Here is a 19,555-nt window from a genome sequence, read left to right as displayed (position 1 = left end):
TGAATGAATCTAAACAAGTTTCACAAATTTAGAATCGAATCAAATATAAGAGATTCGATTCTATATAGAAAAGGCAGGGATTTTTCTCGGCTTAAAAAATTCAGTGCCTCGTGCTCTTGGCACTCCTGGGCAAGGTCGACTTCCTTCATTCCACTTGAATTTTCATCGAGAGGAATACTTTTGACACGCGAGACACGTTCAAATGGTCAATAAACCAAGAATATCTAGGGCCTATAAAAGATTGATACTTGAATTACGAGATATATCTTCAAAAACAGATCACTTTCAACGCGAATAAATTTTTTACGTACATCCCACCTCCCCTTACTTTGCTCTTTTGGAGAAAAATAAGAAAAAGTGCAATGAAACACAGTAAATAAAGCTGAACTTATTTTATGGGAACGAAAACGTGGCATTTTAAATGGTGAGTTTATATGAATATAAAAATACAAAATTTTATGAAAGTGGATTAAACTTGCAATAGTTTCGATATAACATGTTCTGTGGAAATTTTAAATTTTTGATTTTGGTAGGAAAATTTTAATTTATTATTAAAATATTAATAAATAATTTTAAAATAATAAAAATATTAATTTATTCACTTTTTAAGCGAGTAGCAGGTAAAATTATTTCTATAATAATAAAAATCGAGACTTCTGTATTATTTTCTAAATGGAATTTATTACATTCTCAAAAGATTTAAAAAAATTTTCCGTTATGAGGTGGAATATGAATTTATTTTTTCCTAATTAAGGAAGAATCTAACGGACAGTCAATTACAAAAGTTTTCTTTTTGTTTTTTGGAATTGAAAGAAAACAAAATTTTTTTAATTACACAATTAATTATTATTATTGTTTATATTTTTAAAAATTTTAATACAATTCTTCGCAAAAATTCAATTATTTTCAAAAATAATAACATTCTTCGGCAGAATTAAACTATTTTTATAAATAGTTAAATTCTGAAATGCAAAAATTCAATTATTTTATTCAACAAAATTATAATAAAATTTGATTAAAGAATTTAGTTTTTTTTTAATTTTTAATAAAATTTCACGAAAGAATTCAATTATTTTCTAAAATTTTAATAAATCTTTCAAAACAATTCAATTCTTTTTTTAAATAGTTCAATTCTTTGCCAAAATTCAATAATTCTCAATAAAATTGCATGAAAGAATTCAATTATTTTCTAAAATTTTAATAACTTTTTTGAAACAATTCAATTATTTTTATGAATAGTAAAATTCGTGGCAAAAATTAAATTCTTATTTCACAAAAGAATTCAATTATTATTTTCTAAAACTTTAATAAATCCTATGAAACAATACAATTATTTTTAAAAATAGTAAAATTCTTTCTAAAAATTCAATTATTTTCAACAAAATTTTAATAAAATTTCACGAAAGAATTAAATAATTTTCTAAAATTTCAATAAATCTTTCGAAACGATTCAATTCTTTTTTGAAATTGTAGTAAAATCTTTGCAAAAATTCAATTATTTTTAATAAAATTTCACGAAAGAATTCAATTTTTTCTCTTAATTCCTTATAAAATTTTTCATTTTATTTGCAAAAATACAATTATTTTCAGCAAAGTTTTAATAAAATGTCAAGAAAATATTGAATTATTTTCTAAAATTTTAATATAATTTCATAAAATATCCAGTTTTTTTTAAAAATTTTAATAATATTTTTCGAAATAATTCAATTATTTTCTAAAATTCTAATAAATCCTTCAATTCAATTTAATTTTTTTAAATTTTTTAATAAAATTTTTCTAAATTCAATGATTTTCTAAAATTTTAATAATTTCTTCGAAACAATTCAATTATTCCTTATAAATTAATATAAAATTCTATTCTGGAATTCGATTTTTTTCAATAGACTTTTAGTAAACTTCAAAAATCAAGTATTTAATTAAAATTATTAACAGACACGATTATTTTAAAAATTTGAAAAAAATTCTTTGTTTAATTGAATTATTTCAAAAATTTATATTTAAAATTATCCAAAAATCTACATTATTTTCAAAAAAACTTAGAGAAATTCTTCAAAAGAATTCAATTATTTACAAAAACTGTAATAAAATTGTTCAGAAGAGTTTTATTTTCAATCAATAATTTAAAAAAAAAACTTTAATAGTAAAATTATTAATGACAATGATTAACAAAATCGATTATATTCAATAAATTAAATAAATTTTTGAAAATAATTTAATTATTTTTAAAATTTTCATATAAAATTATTAAAGAAACATTATTTTAAAAAAATTCAATGAAATTCTTCAAAAGAATTTAATTATTAGGGATTTCAAAAATTTTAATAAAATTCTTTGCGAGAATTCAATTATTTTTATAGATAATAAAATCCTTCGAAGGAATTAAATTATTTTGAAATGTTTTGATAAAATTCTTTGAAGGAATTCAATAATTTTTAATACATTAATTTTTAAATTATATAATAATTGAAAATATTGGAAAATACAACGATTATTAATGTTTTAAATGAACAATTTTCTAATTTGAGATTAATTAATAATTAATTGAACTTCAACATTTAATTCTTTTATTTTAATTAATATATGAAAAGTAGGGAAAAGTTGGACTAACTTATTTATGTTTCAAATAAATTTTATTTGACATATATTTTTTATCTGTTTCGAATAAATTTGATTTTACAAACATTTTATCTGTTTCAAATAAATGCTTCTCAGTCTCTTAATTTAAATAAAAATTTTATTTTTCCAAAAAACCATTTTATTTGTACCCAATAAATTTTTTATTCGAGACAATAAATAAATAAGTTAGGTATAAATAATTTTGTTTTACGAAATAAATTTTATTGAATGCATGTGTATAAAAACAATTTTGAGGATGTAGTAAAATTTACTCCAATAAATAGTAAAAGTTGCAACAGCAGAAATTCGCATATCCGTCTTTTTAGATTTTACGCTACAAACAATAAAAGTTTATTCGTGTTTTCCATCAGTGTAAAAGAAAGAAAATTTTAAAAAAAATCAAAAATAGTTTCTCAAGGGTTTTATATATATAGATAGCCTAGAAGGAAAATAAATGGCTGCAAAGTTTATACAATAGATTCCACAACGCCCAAGATTCAAAAGAGTTAATTTTTCGTCTGTTTGTTGGGGGTTGAAGTTTATTGTTCCTCGCAGGAGTTCGCTCAGGAGCTTTGAACTTATCGTAAAGATGTTTGGTTGAGTCCGAAACATGTTTTTGGTTGTATATGTAGATAGTAGAAGAGAGAGAGAGAGAGAGAAAAGTGAAAGGTCGCCCCATGGGGAGTCTTTGTTTTAGTCTCTATTGCTATGAGGAAAATTTTACGACAGGAGTTAAAAGCTGAACGGACATGAGGTGGTAGCTTCCTATTTCTACCCCCATGAATCACTCTTAGCTGCGAGGCACAAGCTAGAAGCGGGAGTTTACACATGGCAGTAGAATGTAGATATATACATATGGGAAAAGTGAGGGAGATAGATAAGCATGATAGACAAGAAAAGGTATAGGGAAGTGGAATTACCACACCCACCCCTCCCTTATAAACGAAATACCGTGCGCACCCTCTGAATCATGCCGTGTGGGGCTCCTGGCGTGTTGCTACATCTCCCGCAAGTATAAAATTCGAGAATCGATATTGTCGAGTTGACCTCTCCAAAAGTCCTTGACCGAGGTCACCAGACACTAATTAATGCGAAGGCTCGAAAATTTCAAAACTTTTACTCGCCAAATAATTCGTCTCTTCTCGTCATACACCTATAGATGCCTCAACTACTTAAACAAGGGTCGTTCAAATTCATTAGATGAATAACGAGCTCTCGATAACTGAGTTTACCTTATTATTGAGGGATTTTTTTTAATTAGCCATTAAAGTTACTCTTCTTTTTAACATTCCTCCCCAAGTAGAATGTATGCGATCTTTTAGAAAACAAAATAAACCTTATAATCAAAAAAAATTTAATATTGATTGATTAGGAAAAATTGTTAAATTCTTTCCACCTTTAATATTAATTACCAAATGATAAATTCACTTTCTTTAATTAAAAAAATTTAAACCTTAAAATTAAAGTTAAACTTAAAAATTTTTAAATACCGATTATGGGCAAAATCTAGTCAATCATAGACAACGATAAAAATGTTTCAAAACCTCAAAATATATTCATATTATTTTGACCATGCCCAAAAATATTACAGACTATGGCCAACGCTTAAACAATTTTAAATCAGAAAATTCCTATATTTTTACTATGTTCACAATTTAGAAAATCATGGCGAACGACAAAAATATTTGAAAGCCTTAAAAATTACATAATTTACACATGGCTAAATTTCAAGTGCTATGACTAAGAAGAAAAATTTTAAAAAAACTTAAAATTTATATATTTTAATCGTGCGATTAAAATCTGGCGAACCACAGACTTCGCACTCAATAAATAAATTGAAAAAAGCAGGAAAAAGTACTTTTCAAACTAAAAATAGTAGTAAAAATGTAGCTATCGAAAAATTAAACTTGACGATCAAAAAAACTCTTATTAGACATTTCACAAAACTTAAAAAAAATTTCATTCTATATTTCATTTTCCTGACTTTTTCCTAATTTTCGTCTGAAATATTTACTTCTTTTCTTATCCTGCTAATAAATTGAATTCCTTCAACGAATTTTATTATTTATGAAAGAATTAAAATTTGTATGAAAATAATTTAATTCTTGCGAAGAATTTTACAAAATTTTTTAAATAATCCATTTCTTTCGACTAATTTTAAGCAAATTCTATTTTAAATAATTGAATTCCTCAGCAATTTTTATTATTCATGAAAAAATTGAATTCTTACGAAGAATTTTGGAAAGAATTTTTTAAATAATTGAATTGAAAATTTTATGAAAATAGTAGATATTAAAAATCATTAAATTAAGAAAAGTTTTTAAAAATAATTCAATTTTACAAGCAATTCTATTAAAACTTTTTAAGGAATAATAATTGAATGCCTGTGTGTCATTTTATTAAAAATAATTGAATTCTTGCGAATGATGTTATTAGAATTTTTCTAAATAATTGAATTTCCTAGAAAAAATTTACTACTTTCAGAAATAATTGAATTCTTCTGATGAATACTGTTATTTATGAAAATAATTGAATTTTACAAATTTATTAAAATGCCTCAAAATAATTGAATATTCGGGAATAATTTTGTTATTTATCAACATAATTGAATTTTGTCGAAGAATTATTTATGTAAATAATTGAATTCTTGGGAAGAATTTTATTAAAATTTAAAAGAAAAATTGAATTATTACAGAAAAATTTAATTATTACAGAAAAATTTAATTAAAATTGTATTTAAGATAATTGATTTCTTTCGAACAATGTTATTAAAATATTTGAAAATAATTGAATTCCTGTGAAAAATTCTAATATTTTTGTAAATAATTGAATTCTTCCAAAGAATTTCTCGAGCAATAGTAAAATTGTATTAAAAATAATTGAAATTCTGCTATGAACTTTATATGAAAATAATTGAATAGTTGCTAAAAATGTTATTAAAATTTTTTTAAATAATTGAATTCCTGAAAAGAATTTATTCCTATTATTTATGAAAATAATTGAATTATTGCAAAAATTTGTATTAAGATATTTAAAAGAAATTGAATTTCCATGGAAAATTTTGTTATTTTTGAAAATAATTGAATTTTCAAGAAAAAATTGATTACCTTTAAAAATAATTTAATTCTTGTAACAAATATTGTTATTTATGAAAATATGTGAATTTTGCAAAGAATTTTATTAAAATGCCTCAAAATAATTAAATTTTCGGGAATAATTTGGTTATTTATCTTTAATAATTGAATTTTGTCGAAGAATTATTTATGTAAATAATTGAATTATTGTAAAGAATTTTATTAAAATCTAAAAAAATAATTCAATTATTTCAAGAAAATTTTATTAAAATGGTATTTAAATTTAAAATAATTGATTTGTTTCGAACAATGTTATTAAAATATTTAAAAAGAATTGAATTCTTGGAAAAAATTCTAATATTTTTGTAAATAATTTAATTTTTCCAAAGAATTATAAAAAAAACATTTTTTTTTAAAATTGATTTTTTCGAGGAATTAAAATTAAATTTTTAAAAATAATTAAATTTTTTGTTGATGCAAAAGTTTATTTATATTTTGTCAATTTCATATAAAATACAAAATTATGACATTGGACATTTTTCGCAAAGATTTTTACAAAACTCCAGCGAATTGTATAAATTTATTCATCATCTAGCATGAGGAAATTTAGTAAAATTTCCAAAATTTCTCTACACTTTCATCCCCTTGCTGAAAGTGGGTATTCACAGCTTCCTGTTAAAAAAAAGTTGCATGTAAAATTAAAATTTTTTTGTTATATAATTCATTTAATTAGAAATAGGTATAGACAAAATATCGTAAAATTTTTAAAACTACTTTTATTCTTTACAGAGTATAAAATAAATTACAAAGAAATAATAAAATATAATTACGTTTTACAATAAATAAATAAAACACCCCGCACTAAACACACTGAAAATGGCTTTCGGTTATTTATTTCTTGACCTTCGCTTAATTATTTTTTTTAAACAGAAAACCTGTAACTAAAATTTTTGAAAATATTAAGAATTTTAACCGAAAGCCATTTTTAGTGTATTTAGTGCGGTTTCTTTTAATATTTCTCTTGAATGAATGATGGATCTGAAATTAAAAATATTATTTTGAAAATAGTCTTTTTTACATTTTTTAAACTCTTCCTTAAGATGCTAAAAGTCAATATGGTCCATTGGTTCAGACTCCGGACTTCAAAGGTCGAAGTTCGGAGTTCAATTCTCCACTTGAAAAAATTTTTCTTCCTTAAGAAAAAAAATGTAGCTCAAAATAAATTTACTTCGAACATAACTCAAAAGTCACAAAATAATGTAAAAAACATAAAAATTAATGTTAAAATAACAAAAAATTTATTCTTAAAATTTATTCCTAAATTAATATGTAAAGAAACTGAAGAAAAGAAAATAAGAAGTTTATTATCGAAAATTTAAATATTTAAAAAAAATTCATTTTATAATTACCAGTAATAATTGAAAAAATATCTAAATGGATCAGGAGCAAAGAAAAAGTTTATAAACCTAATAATTAAAAATATTATCGCAAATATTTTTTAAATATTTCCATTTTAAATATTAATAAACATAAATTTGCATACATTGTTGCAAAGTAACAAGAGCTATTTAACGCGAATGTAAATCAGTTTGAGATAGTCAAATGCATACCTCTGCAACTTATACGTCATGATTTACGTGGTAATAAAATATTCAGCAGTTCAGACATCAGTTAAGACTCTTTGAGAAATCGATATTAAATTTAATATGCAGTTACATTTATTGCAAATAAAACTTTGCGAGAGAAATAGTTATGGGGCATTTTTAATCATTTTTTTAAGAAAAAAAAATTGTGAGAAAATTTTTGGTTTCAGTAATAATAGAAGGGAATTGAAAGAGAATTTAATTATTATAAATAATTAAAAAAAAGAATAGAAATTATTATTTATTTTTCATTCAATAACAATTGCTATCGTATAAAATGCATTTATATCAAGCGTGGTTTAGAACTTCCAACACCTGTTGACACAGGAAACATACATGGAAAAACAGCTGACAATAATATTATATAATACTAGCTGTCGTACCCGTCTTCGACGCGGGTTTTAGTTTCTACCAATACATTTAGCACTGTTTCTACTAATCTGGAAAATCAGAAAATAGCCATGAAATTTAATATGACCGGAAGAAAAATTATAATTAGTTACCATTAGCTATTTCGGTAGGAAAATATTACTATTTGAATAGTCTCCACTCTTTAGCAAAAAATAAAAAATTATTAAAAATTATCAAAAATTCGAAAAACCGAATTTCTTAAAATTCAACATTTTTTCTTTTCTTTTGTAACATTTAGCTTTATTATTTTTGGGCTCTTCAAAAATACTTTACTTATTTAATAGTCTCTACCCTTTGGTAAAAAATTTAAAATTTTTAAAAATTATCAAAAATTTGTAAAACCAAATTTCTTAAAATTCAACATTTTTTCTTCTGTTTTAAGACAATTAGCATTATTATTTTTGGGCTCTTCAAAAACACTTTACTAATTTAATAATCTCCACTCTTTGGTCAAAAATAAAAAATTTTTCAAAATTATCAAAAATTTGAAAAACCGAATTTCTTAAAATTCAACATTTTTTTTCTTTTGTGGCATTTAGCTTTATTATTTTTGGGCTCTTCAAAAACACTTTACTAATTTAATAGTCTCCACTCTTTGGTAAAAAATTTAAAACTATTAAAAATTATCAAAAATTCGAAAAACCGAATTTCTTAAAATTCAACATTTTTTCTTCTGTTTTAAGACAATTAGCATTATTATTTTTGGGCTCTTCAAAAACACTTTACTAATTTAATAGTCTCCACTCTTTGGTAAAAAATTTAAAACTATTAAAAATTATCAAAAATTTGAAAAACCGAATTTCTTAAAATTCAACATTTTTTCTTTTCTTTTGTGGCATTTAGCTTTATTATTTTTGTGCTCTTCAAAAATACTTTACTTATTTAATAGTCTCTACCCTTTGGTAAAAAATTTAAAATTTTTAAAAATTATCAAAAATTTGTAAAACCAAATTTCTTAAAATTCAACATTTTTTCTTCTGTTTTAAGACAATTAGCATTATTATTTTTGGGCTCTTCAAAAACACTTTACTAATTTAATAATCTCCACTCTTTGGTCAAAAATAAAAAATTTTTCAAAATTATCAAAAATTTGAAAAACCGAATTTCTTAAAATTCAACATTTTTTTTCTTTTGTGGCATTTAGCTTTATTATTTTTGGGCTCTTCAAAAACACTTTACTAATTTAATAGTCTCCACTCTTTGGTAAAAAATTTAAAACTATTAAAAATTATCAAAAATTTGAAAAACCGAATTTCTTAAAATTCAACATTTTTTCTTTTCTTTTGTGGCATTTAGCTTTATTATTTTTGTGCTCTTCAAAAATACTTTACTTATTTAATAGTCTCTACCCTTTGGTAAAAAATTTAAAATTTTTTTAAATTTTCAAAAATTTGAATATAACCGAATTTCTTAAAATTCAACATTTTTTCTTCTGTTTTATGGCATTTAGCTTCATTAATGCCCTTTGAATTTTAAACATGGCCGACCTTGACTGTAAGGACCAACCTGGACTACAAATTTTTTTTTTTTTAAATCTTTATAACTTTTTCATTTTTAAAAAAAAATTATAAACAAAAGTCAAAAAGTGGGCCGACCTCGACTATGTTCCCCTACATTATTCGAGAATTTCAATGGAAATTGTATTAAAAATAATGAAAAATCTGCGATGAGTTTTATTAGTTATAAAAATAATTAAATTTTTGCAACGAATTATATTAATAATTTTGTAATAATAATTGAATTCCAGTAAAATTTTCACTATTTATAATAATAATTGAACGTTTGTGTAGAATTTTTCCAAAATTATTTTTAAACAATTGAATTTATTTATTTATTAAAATAGTAGATTTTAAAAATCATTGAATTGAAGAAAATTTTTTGAAAATAATAGCGAAATGTCACCAAGAATTTTTTAAAATTTTCTCTCAACAATTGAATTCTTTAAGGAAATTTTATTAAATTAGCAAATATTGGAAATAATTGAAATTCGACAAATTTTTGAAATTAAATAAATTTCTACGAAGAATTTATTAAATGTTTGCGTAGAATTTTATAAAAAATTTTTTAAATAAATTGAATTCTTTTGGAAAATTTTATTAAAATAGTAGATTTTAAAAATCATTGAATTGGGGGAAAATTTTTGAAAATAATTGTAATTTTGCCAAGAATTTTATTAAAAAATTTTTGAAAATAATTGAATTTCGTAGAAGAATCTTATTATTTATAAAGATAATGAAAACTTTGACTAGAATGTTTTTAAATTTTTGAACATAATTGAATTTTTGAGAATAATTTTATTACTTTTGAAAATAATTGAATTTCTGCAATCATTTCTAACTTTTTCAAAATTTCCGAAATTATATCGTACAATTTACGAACTTTTCATTCTTTTTCAATTAAATTACGGACTTTACGGACCTTTTTTCCAAAAAAAAAACTAACTTTTACTGACTTCAAGCAAATTTACAGACTTTTACGTGATTTACGGACCTAGTTCGAGCCCTGGGGTTATTGATTACGAAGTTAATGTCAGTTTTTTAAAATTCAAAATGGCGGATCCAATGTGGCGGACAAATTTTTCGAAAATTAACTGAATTCGCTTGAAACTTGTTACTCAGGGGTTTTTAGGGTCGCTGATTACGAATCTGACATTACTTTTATTTAAATATCGTTATTTTCTTAAATAAAAGTAACTTTAGATTCGTAATCAGCGATCTCGAAAACTCCTGAGTATTTAAGTTAAGTAATTAAAGTTTCTGAAAATTTTCGATTCGGTTTTTGGTTCCTATTTTAAAAAAAGTGTATAAAAAAATTAATAATTCGAACTTTAAAACCATAAAAATAATAAATTAAAAAGTTTCGATACTTCAAATGCGTTAAACTAAATAAAACTGAAATTTTAGAAAAAAAATTTTTTAAATTTAAAAAAAAGTTGAATTAATAAATTTATAGTATTATAAATTATAGTCAAGATTCGAAATTGAAGATTTGAATAAAGAGTCGTAAATTATATACGCTCGGTAATCTTATATATATATAATTGTGCGTGGGAGTTTTGTTTTTATTTATAATACTTGACATATTTATTTGTGTTACAGAGGGTGCCAGGAGGTGGTAGCGTGGTCGTGGGGGGTGGCAGTGGCTTGGCCACCCCCCAAGGGGTACAACAGGGTAACAACCTCGTCTATAGGGTGGTAAGTTCACGGCACCCTGGTAGCAGTCATCATTCCCACGTCAAGAAGTCAGATAGTTCTCAACAAACTGAAAACTCTGCATTCAAGCAACAGCAGCATCAACAACAGCAGCAGCAACAACAACAGCAACAACAACAACAGCAACAACAGCAGCAACAACAACAAAATAATTCCAACAGTATTTCCAACAGTCAACAATGGAAAAAGTATATCGAGGCAGGTGCAGCCAGAGACAGAGACAAGGAGGGTGCTCCCCCAAGTCCTAGTCCCTCCAGACGATCACAAGTATGTTATTTTTTATTTCATTTAAAAACAAATTTATTTTTAAATTTTTAATCCTTTTGTTTTTTTTTCACTCAATTTTTTCTTTTTCTTTATTTTTTCCCTTTTCTTCAGTATATTCCTCTTCTTCCTTATTTTCCTTTTCTTTATTCTTTTCCTTTTCTTCATTATTTTCCTTTTCTTTATTCTTTTTTTCTTCTTTATTTTTTCCCTTTTCTTTATTCTGTTCCTTTTTTTTTATTTTTTTCTTATTGTTTATTATTTCCCCTTTCTTCATTATTTTCCTTTTCTTTATTCTTTTTTTTCTTTATTTTTTTCCTTTTCTTTATTCTGTTCCTTTTCTTTATTTTTTTCTTATTGTTTATTATTTCCCTTTTCTTTATTATTTTCTTTTTCTGTATTTTTTCTTATTGTTTATTATTTCCCTTTTCTTTATTATTTTCCTTTTCTTTATTATTTTCTTTTTCTCTATTTTTTTATTGTTTATAATTTCCCTTTTCTTTCTTATTTTCTTTTTCTTTATTCTTTTCCTTTTCTTTATTTTTTTATTAATTATTATTTCCCTTTTCTTTGTTATTTTTTTTCTTTATTTTTTTATTCTTTATAATTTCCCTTTTCTTTATTCTTTCCCTTTTCTTCCTTATTTTTCTTTTCTTTATTATTTTCTTTTTCTTTATTTTTTATTGTTTATAATTTCCCTTTTCTTTATTCTTTTCCTTTTCTTTATTTTTTTATTAATTATTATTACACTTTTCTTCATTATTTTCCTTTTCTTTCTTATTTTCCGTTTCTTTATTTTTCTTTATTTTTTTATTGTTTATTATTACCTTTTTCTTTGTTCATTTCATTTTCTTAATTTTTTTATTGATTATTATTTCCCTTTTCTTCATTATTTTCCTTATCCTTATTCTCTTCTTTTTATTTATACTCTTCTTTATCTGCATTCTTTTTCATTTCTTTATTTTTTCTTAAGGTTAAAGTCGTAACTGAAAAATTACAATTTTTTTAGGTACCAAATTTTTTTTTTTTATTTTTAATTTAATTTCGAATTTTAAGTTGAATGTTTAATTTTAGGAAAAACATCGCAAGCAGACAATGGCCGAATACGCGAATGGAGAAAAACCTCAAAAAGTGTCATCGGGAACTTCAACCGGAAGTAGTAAAGTAAGAGGAGTGCCGCAAAGTTTTGGTTACGTTAAAAGACACAGCGCTGGTACGAGTCCGAGTCCAAATGGAGTTCAAAATGGTTCAAAAGACGCGACACGCACCGCACAAGTCAGCGCAGTACCAAGGACAAAGGTAATCGAACATTTGTTAAATAATTAAAATTCCCTAAACTTCTATTAACATTAATTAAATTTTCACAAAAATGTTATTAAAGAATCATTAAATTATTAGAAATTTTGTAAAATTGAATTGATAATTTTTATTAAAGATACGAAAATAGAGCGCAAAATTTTTAAAAATCTATAATATTCAGAATTTTGAATGCAATTTTTCGAGACTTCAGATTTAAAATTTTTTAATTTCAATTTTTTTACAAGTAACTAATAAATAAAAATTTTAGGTAATTAGTTTCGAAATTAAATTATTTTAAATGCAATTTGTAAAAATTTTCACCTTTAGGACTTTAAATAAAAAATTTTGCTTCTGAAAATTATCTTTTTTTTATAATTGAACGTAATTTGATTTATTGACATAAAATCCAATTAACGCTTTGAATATTCAATTATTATTTAAAATTTCAACTGAAATTTAATTCTAAATCAATTCTTAATAAAAATTTCTACGAGAATTCAATTACTTAAACACAGAAATAAATAATTAATTAAATAATTGAATATTTCTTGAAATTGAATTATTATAAGAATTTAATTAAAAATTTTTTTCAAATATTTGGATTCTTTCGAACAATTTTAATAAAATTTTCAAGAAAAATTGAATTTTTCCAAAGAATTTTATAACTCATAAAAATGATTATTGCGACAAATTTTATGAAATTTTTATTTTTTTTTTTAATAACTGAATTCTTTTGGGAAATTTTATTTAAATAGTAGATAATTAAAAATAATTAAATCGTTGAAATTAGATAAATTTCTCCGAAGAATTTAATTACAATTTTTTTGAAAATAATTGAATATTATATTTCGAAGAATTTCATCAAAATTTTTGAAAATATTTAAATTCTTTCAAGAAATTTAATTAAAAATGTTTTGAAAATAATGATTCAATTCATAATTAATAAAATTTATATTTATCAAAACTTTTTAAAATAGATAATTAAATTCTGTTGAAAAATTTTAATGAAAGTTTTAAGAATAATTACATTTTTCCAGAAATTAATTTAAAATTGTATTAAAAATAATAGAATGCCTGCGATGAGTTTTATTAATTATGAAAAATGATTAAATTTTTGTAACGAATTTTATTAAAATTTTTAAAAATAATTGAATTTCTGAGAAGAATTAGATTTCTAAATATAATTGAATTCATGAGAAGAATTTTATAATTTGTATAAATTATTATTGAATTCTTACGAAGAATTAGAAAAGAAATCTTTTTAAATAATTGAATCCCTGTGAAAAATTCTAATATTTTTGTAAATAATTGAATTCTTCCAAAGAATTTAAAAAAAACATTTTTTTAAATAATTGATTTTTTAGAGAAATTGAAATAAAATATTCTAAGAATAATTACATTTGTTGAGCAATTCCTTTAAAATTATATTAAAAATAATTGAAATCCGGCGATGAATTTAATTATTTATGAAAACAATTGAATAGTTGCAAAGAATTGTATTAAAATTTTCTAAAAGAATTGAATTCCTGAGAAGAATTTTTATTATTTATGAAAATAATTGAATTATTGCGACGAATTTTATAGAAATGTTTTCAAATAATTGAATTCCTGTGAAAAATTCTAATATTTTTGAAAATAATTGAATTCTTCCAAAGAATTTTAAAACATCATCTTTTTAAATAATTAAGTTTTTTGAGGAACTGAAATTAAATTTTTAACAATAATTACATTTTTGGACTAATTCCTCTCAAATTGTAATAAAAATAATTCAAATTTTGAGATGAACATTATTATTTACAAAATTAATGAATTCCCAAGAAAAAATTAATTACTTTAAAAAATAATTGAATTCTTGCGATGAATATTGTTATTAATTAAAATAATTGAATTTTGCAAAGAATTTTAATAAATTCCCTCAAAAGAATTGAATTTTCGTGAATAATTTTGTTATTTATTGACATTTAATTAAATTTTGTTGAAGAATTATTAATGTAAATAATAATTGAATTTTCGGAAAGAATTTTTATTATTATCTTAAAGAATAATTGAATTATTTTATAAAAATTTAATTAACATTCTATTTAAAATAATTGAATTATTTCGAACAATAATTGTACTAAAATAATTGAAAATAATTGAATTACTGTGAAAAATTCTAATATTTTTGTTAATAATTGAATTCTTTTAAAGAATTTTAGAAAAACATTTTTTAAAAAATTGATTTTTCGAGGAATTGAAATTAGATTTTTAAGAATAATTACATGTTTTGAACAATTCCTTTAAAATTGTATTAAAAATAATTAAAATCCTGCGATGAATTTTATTATTTATGAAAATAATTGAATAGTTGCTACGAATTGTATTAAAACTTTCTAAAAGAATGGAATTCCTGAGAAGAATTATATTTATAAAATATAAATATAATTAAATTACTTCGAAGAATTTTATAATTTGTAAAAATAATTGAATTCTTACAAAGAATTTTATAAAAATCTTTTTAAAGAATTGAATTCTTGTGAAAATTTTATTATTTTTGAAAATTAATTGAATGTTCGCAAAGAATTGTATAAAATTTTTTCCTAAATAATTGATTTTTTTTTTTTTTTTGAAAGTTTTTACTAAAATCCATTTGAACTCCTCTTTGTTTTTTTTTTGTAGTGATCAGGGGGAAAATGTCAAAATTCGGTGGGGAAAATTTAGAAAAAAGCAAAATCAATTTTTTGTGGCAATTGACACAAAAAAATTGATTAGGTTTAAATCTGATTATTTTTGAGTAATAGGCATTTCTATTTTTATATTTAACTCCACATTTCCCTAAATGAATAAACACTAACGTTAAAAATTGCTTTCAGGTCAAAGTATCCGGTGGCACGCAAACCTGCACAACCGAATTACAGGCGAATTCCTCGAGTTCAAATCAAGGTCATCATTACAAGAGTTACAGTCTGACTGGAGCAAGTGCCAGTCAACTGTCGCAATCGGTTCGCGATCGTCTAATGCTGGGCTCGCAAAGTCTTCCGAAACCTGGAAGTCCAGAATTCACGGCCTTCTTCGCGGCGGCCCATCATCGGGAGCGCGGCAGCGGCGGTGGTCCCACTTCGTCGTCGTTCTCGCCGCGTGTCCTGAAGCCATCGGACGGCAGTCTCAGCGACACGTGCAGCACTTACGCGGCGCCCGATCTCCAAGGCTACTATGGAAGTCCCAGCAGTCCCTACGCCACTTCCTGGATGAGGCACAGCAACACCTACACGCCGAGTGGTCGATCTCAAGGTAAGAAAAGAAAGGTCGTCAGACTTTACTTTTGTGATGACGTGACGCAAATTAGAGGTTACGGTTTCAAAGTGGAGATTCTCAAGTTTTCCTTTAGATTGTTAGACTTGGACGGCAGACTACAGACTACAGACTAGAATTACTTACGTCACTTTCGATTTTCAATTTCAACCTTCAAGGTCTTCGCGTGCGTGATTGATCTGTTTATAGGGGGTTGGCGAGCTTCTCGGCAAATACATGTATATTTCGCTTCGATGCAAGTGTTGACAACTTGAACAAATTGGATTTGTTCGAAAATTACGATAGGCGATTATTTTCATTACACAATTTGTATAGTTAATAAATTCGAGCAAAATTCGTTTCTATAAAAAATTTAAAATTCAGGTCTCTGATCGACTTTAACGAACCAAAAAAGTCGCTTTAGTCTAGAAATAGAAAAAAAGTTGAAAAAGTCATTCATTTAATTTAGTGTTGTCACAAAAAATTTTATTTTCTATTTCCTTGATTCTTCACTGATTTCTAAACTCGAAGAATCTTTCTAAATAAATATTTAAATTCCTACTTCTTATTTCTATTTTTCACGAGAAATAAAATTTTAAAAATTCCAACTTCTTCAACTTTAAATTTTTAAAAATTACGACTATACAACCATTCCAAAATTATCATTAAATTTTGGAAGGGTTATATAGTTGTAATTTTCTAAAATTTTCAACTAAAGTTCATCTCTAAATCAATTATTATTATCTATATTAATTTTTAATAATTTTAAGAAAGTTCTTCGAGAATTTAATACAAAAACTCAATTTTTTATAATTGAAACTGTCTATTTTTTTAATATTAAGGTAGAATATTTTCAAAAATTTTAATAAAGCAATTGAAGGGCTACATAAAATAAGAGGACGAACTCGCGGTTGAAAGGGATAATATTAGTCAGGTAGCAGCGAGCGGCTCAAGGCTTGTCACTGCTACCCGACTGGTAGTATCCCTTCCAAGCCTCACGTTCGCCCCCTTATTTTATGTAGCCCTTCAATTTTTAAAATTAATTTTTGAAAAATATTTCTAAAATAATTTTTGAAAGACAATATCTTTGAAACTACACACAATTAAAAAATGTTCAAAAAATTAAAATTTGGTAAAATCTTTTCTTTGGAAAATAATTTCAATAAGTCGATAAAAGTCGCATTATTCGAAAATAGTAAAGAAGGCCTGAAAATTGTAAAAATTACATTTATAGAAATCGATTTTAATTTCTCGACTGCACTGAAAGAAATTTTTTTTTTTTTTTTTTTTTTTATTTATATTTTTTTTAATATGTATCCAACAAAAAAAATTGTATGTTTTAATTAAACATATTTTTTAATTGAATTAAAACTAATTTTTATTGAATCAAACTTATTATTATGTTTGATTCAAATATATTGTTTTCTTTCTCAGTGTGGAATTTTGTACTATAAATAGTTGAAAAAATTTCTACGTTCTTAAAGATTGCTTCGTTTCTAATTCTATCTTATATAGTTTTTAATTTAGTTCTAATCTTCTAATTTCGTTATTTGTATCGTATACTATTTTATTATTTTAAAAAATATTTTAACTGATTTTAATGTAAAGCCTTTTTGAAATTTAATTATTTCTAAAAATTCAACCTAAAACGCTTCTAATATTCAATTATCCTTTTTTAAAAAAGACATGGAGTGGAAAGGTCGAATGTATCGAAAAGTGTAAAGAATGGGCAATGAGAATGTAAAATCTTAATAGAAGGGTGTTTTTAAAATTGTTTGTACATGTGAAGGTGGCGCTGCAGTCGTATGTTATTTAAAAAGAGCGCGAATATATAAATTTTATTTTTTTTAAGAGAAAGTACTTATAATAAATCTTATTTTGCATTGTCAAAGAAAACGTCAACATTTCAAATATAAATAAGCAAATTATTAACTGAAAAAATTTGAATATTACTATTAATGAAATAATGGACTTGGACAATGGACATATAAAAACTAGCACCGTAGACGGCCGCTTGCGGCCGTCGGAGGAGCTAGTTATCTAAAATTCAATTTTAAATCAATTCTTAATTTCTTATTACAAAGTTTTACGAGAATTCAATTATTTAAATACAAAAGTAAATAATTTATTCAACCTAATTGAATATTTCTTAAAATTTAATTCTTATAATAACTTTATCAAAATATTTTTAAATAATTGGATTCTTTTGAAAAATTTCTATAAAATTATCAAAAATAATTTAATTTTTCCTAAGAATTTTCTAACTTTAAAAAGTAATAAATTACGAAATTTTTTCTATGAAATTTTTTTTTTAAATAATTGAATTGTTACGAAGAATTTCATCAAAATTTTTAATAATAATTGTATTCTTTTGACGAATTTTAATCAAATTTTAAGAATAATTGCATTTTTCGAGAAATTCATTTAAAATTGTATTAAAAATAATTCAAATCTTGCGATGAGTTTAATCTATTATGAAAACAATTGAATAGGCTACAAAAACTTTATAATTTAAGAAAATAATTGAATCTACAAAAAATTCCAACATTTATGAAAATAATTGAATTATTGCAGAGAATTTTATAAAGATTTTGTAAATAATTTATTATTTTAAAAAAAAATTTATGCCAATTCTTTCTTAAATAACTGAATTCCTGTGAAATTTCTTTTATTTGTGAAAATAATTGAATGTTTGCGTAGAATTTTATCGAAATTTTATTAAAATAATAGATAATAATCATTGAATTGAGAAAATTTTTTGTAAATAATTGAAATTTTACGACTTTTACTAAAACTTTTGAAAATAATTAAATTTCTGTGAAGAATAATAATTTAAGAAATAATTGAATTCTTGTGATGAATATTGTTATTTATGAAAATAATTGAATTCTTTCGACGAATTTTTATACAATTTTCTCAAATAATTACATTTTTTGGGAATTTAAATTCAAATTGTATTAAAAATAATTAAAATTCTGCGATGAGTTTTATTATTTATGAAAATAATTGAATTATTGACAAAAATTTTTTTAGAAACTTTGAAAATAATTGAATTCTTGTGGAATTTTTATTATTTATGATAATAATTAAACGTTTACGTAGAATTTTATCAAAAATGTTTTTAAATATAATTGAAATTATTTTGGGAATTTTGATTAAAATAGTAGATATTGAAAATCATTGAATTTGAAGAAAATTTTTGAAAATAATTGAATTCGTTTAGGAAATTTTATTAAATTAGTTGGTATTGAAAATAATTGAATTTTGACAAATTTTTGATATTAAATAAAATCCTAAGAAAAATTTTATCATTTATAAAAATAATTGAATTCTTGCTAAGAATTTTATAAAAATCTTTTTAAATATTTGATTTTTTCACAAAATTTTATAAAAATGGTGTTTTAAATAATTGAATTCCAGTAAAAGTTTTCTTATTTGTCAGAATAATTCAATGTTTTCAAAGTATTTCATAAAATTTGTTTTAATTAATTGAATTCTTTTGGGACATTTTTTATTAAAATAGTAGATAATGAAAATAAATGATTTTCGAAGTAAAATGGGTACAAATTTAAAGTTGTGAAAAAATATCATCGTAATCATCGTAATAAAATTTTTCGCAAAAATCCAATTATGTTCAAAATTTTTTTTTATTTTAAATATTAAAATTCTTCTCAGAAATTCAATTATTTTCAAAAAATCTAAAAAACATTGTCAACATTTCAATTATCTTTATAAATAAATAGCAAAATTCTACGACAAAATTCAA

General features: G+C 23.0%; 1 protein-coding gene across 3 annotated transcripts in view; it reads left to right on the top strand.

Moving 5' to 3' along the window:
* Window positions 1-19,555, top strand: part of LOC122503301 (protein sickie) — a 522,267-nt gene that overhangs the window by 344,213 nt on the left and 158,499 nt on the right. For all 3 annotated transcript variants that reach the window (XM_043613785.1, XM_043613784.1, XM_043613786.1), the window contains 3 exons: window positions 10,843-11,223; window positions 12,295-12,519; window positions 15,372-15,789. In XM_043613785.1, coding sequence (XP_043469720.1) covers window positions 10,843-11,223; window positions 12,295-12,519; window positions 15,372-15,789 — 1,024 coding nt within the window. The remainder of the gene's footprint in view (window positions 1-10,842; window positions 11,224-12,294; window positions 12,520-15,371; window positions 15,790-19,555) is intronic.

The sequence above is a fragment of the Leptopilina heterotoma genome, unplaced genomic scaffold (genome assembly GCF_015476425.1).
Source record: "Leptopilina heterotoma isolate Lh14 unplaced genomic scaffold, ASM1547642v1 Lhet_26, whole genome shotgun sequence".
Lineage (NCBI taxonomy): Eukaryota > Metazoa > Arthropoda > Insecta > Hymenoptera > Figitidae > Leptopilina > Leptopilina heterotoma.
This window is presented reverse-complemented; position numbering and strand designations above follow the sequence as displayed.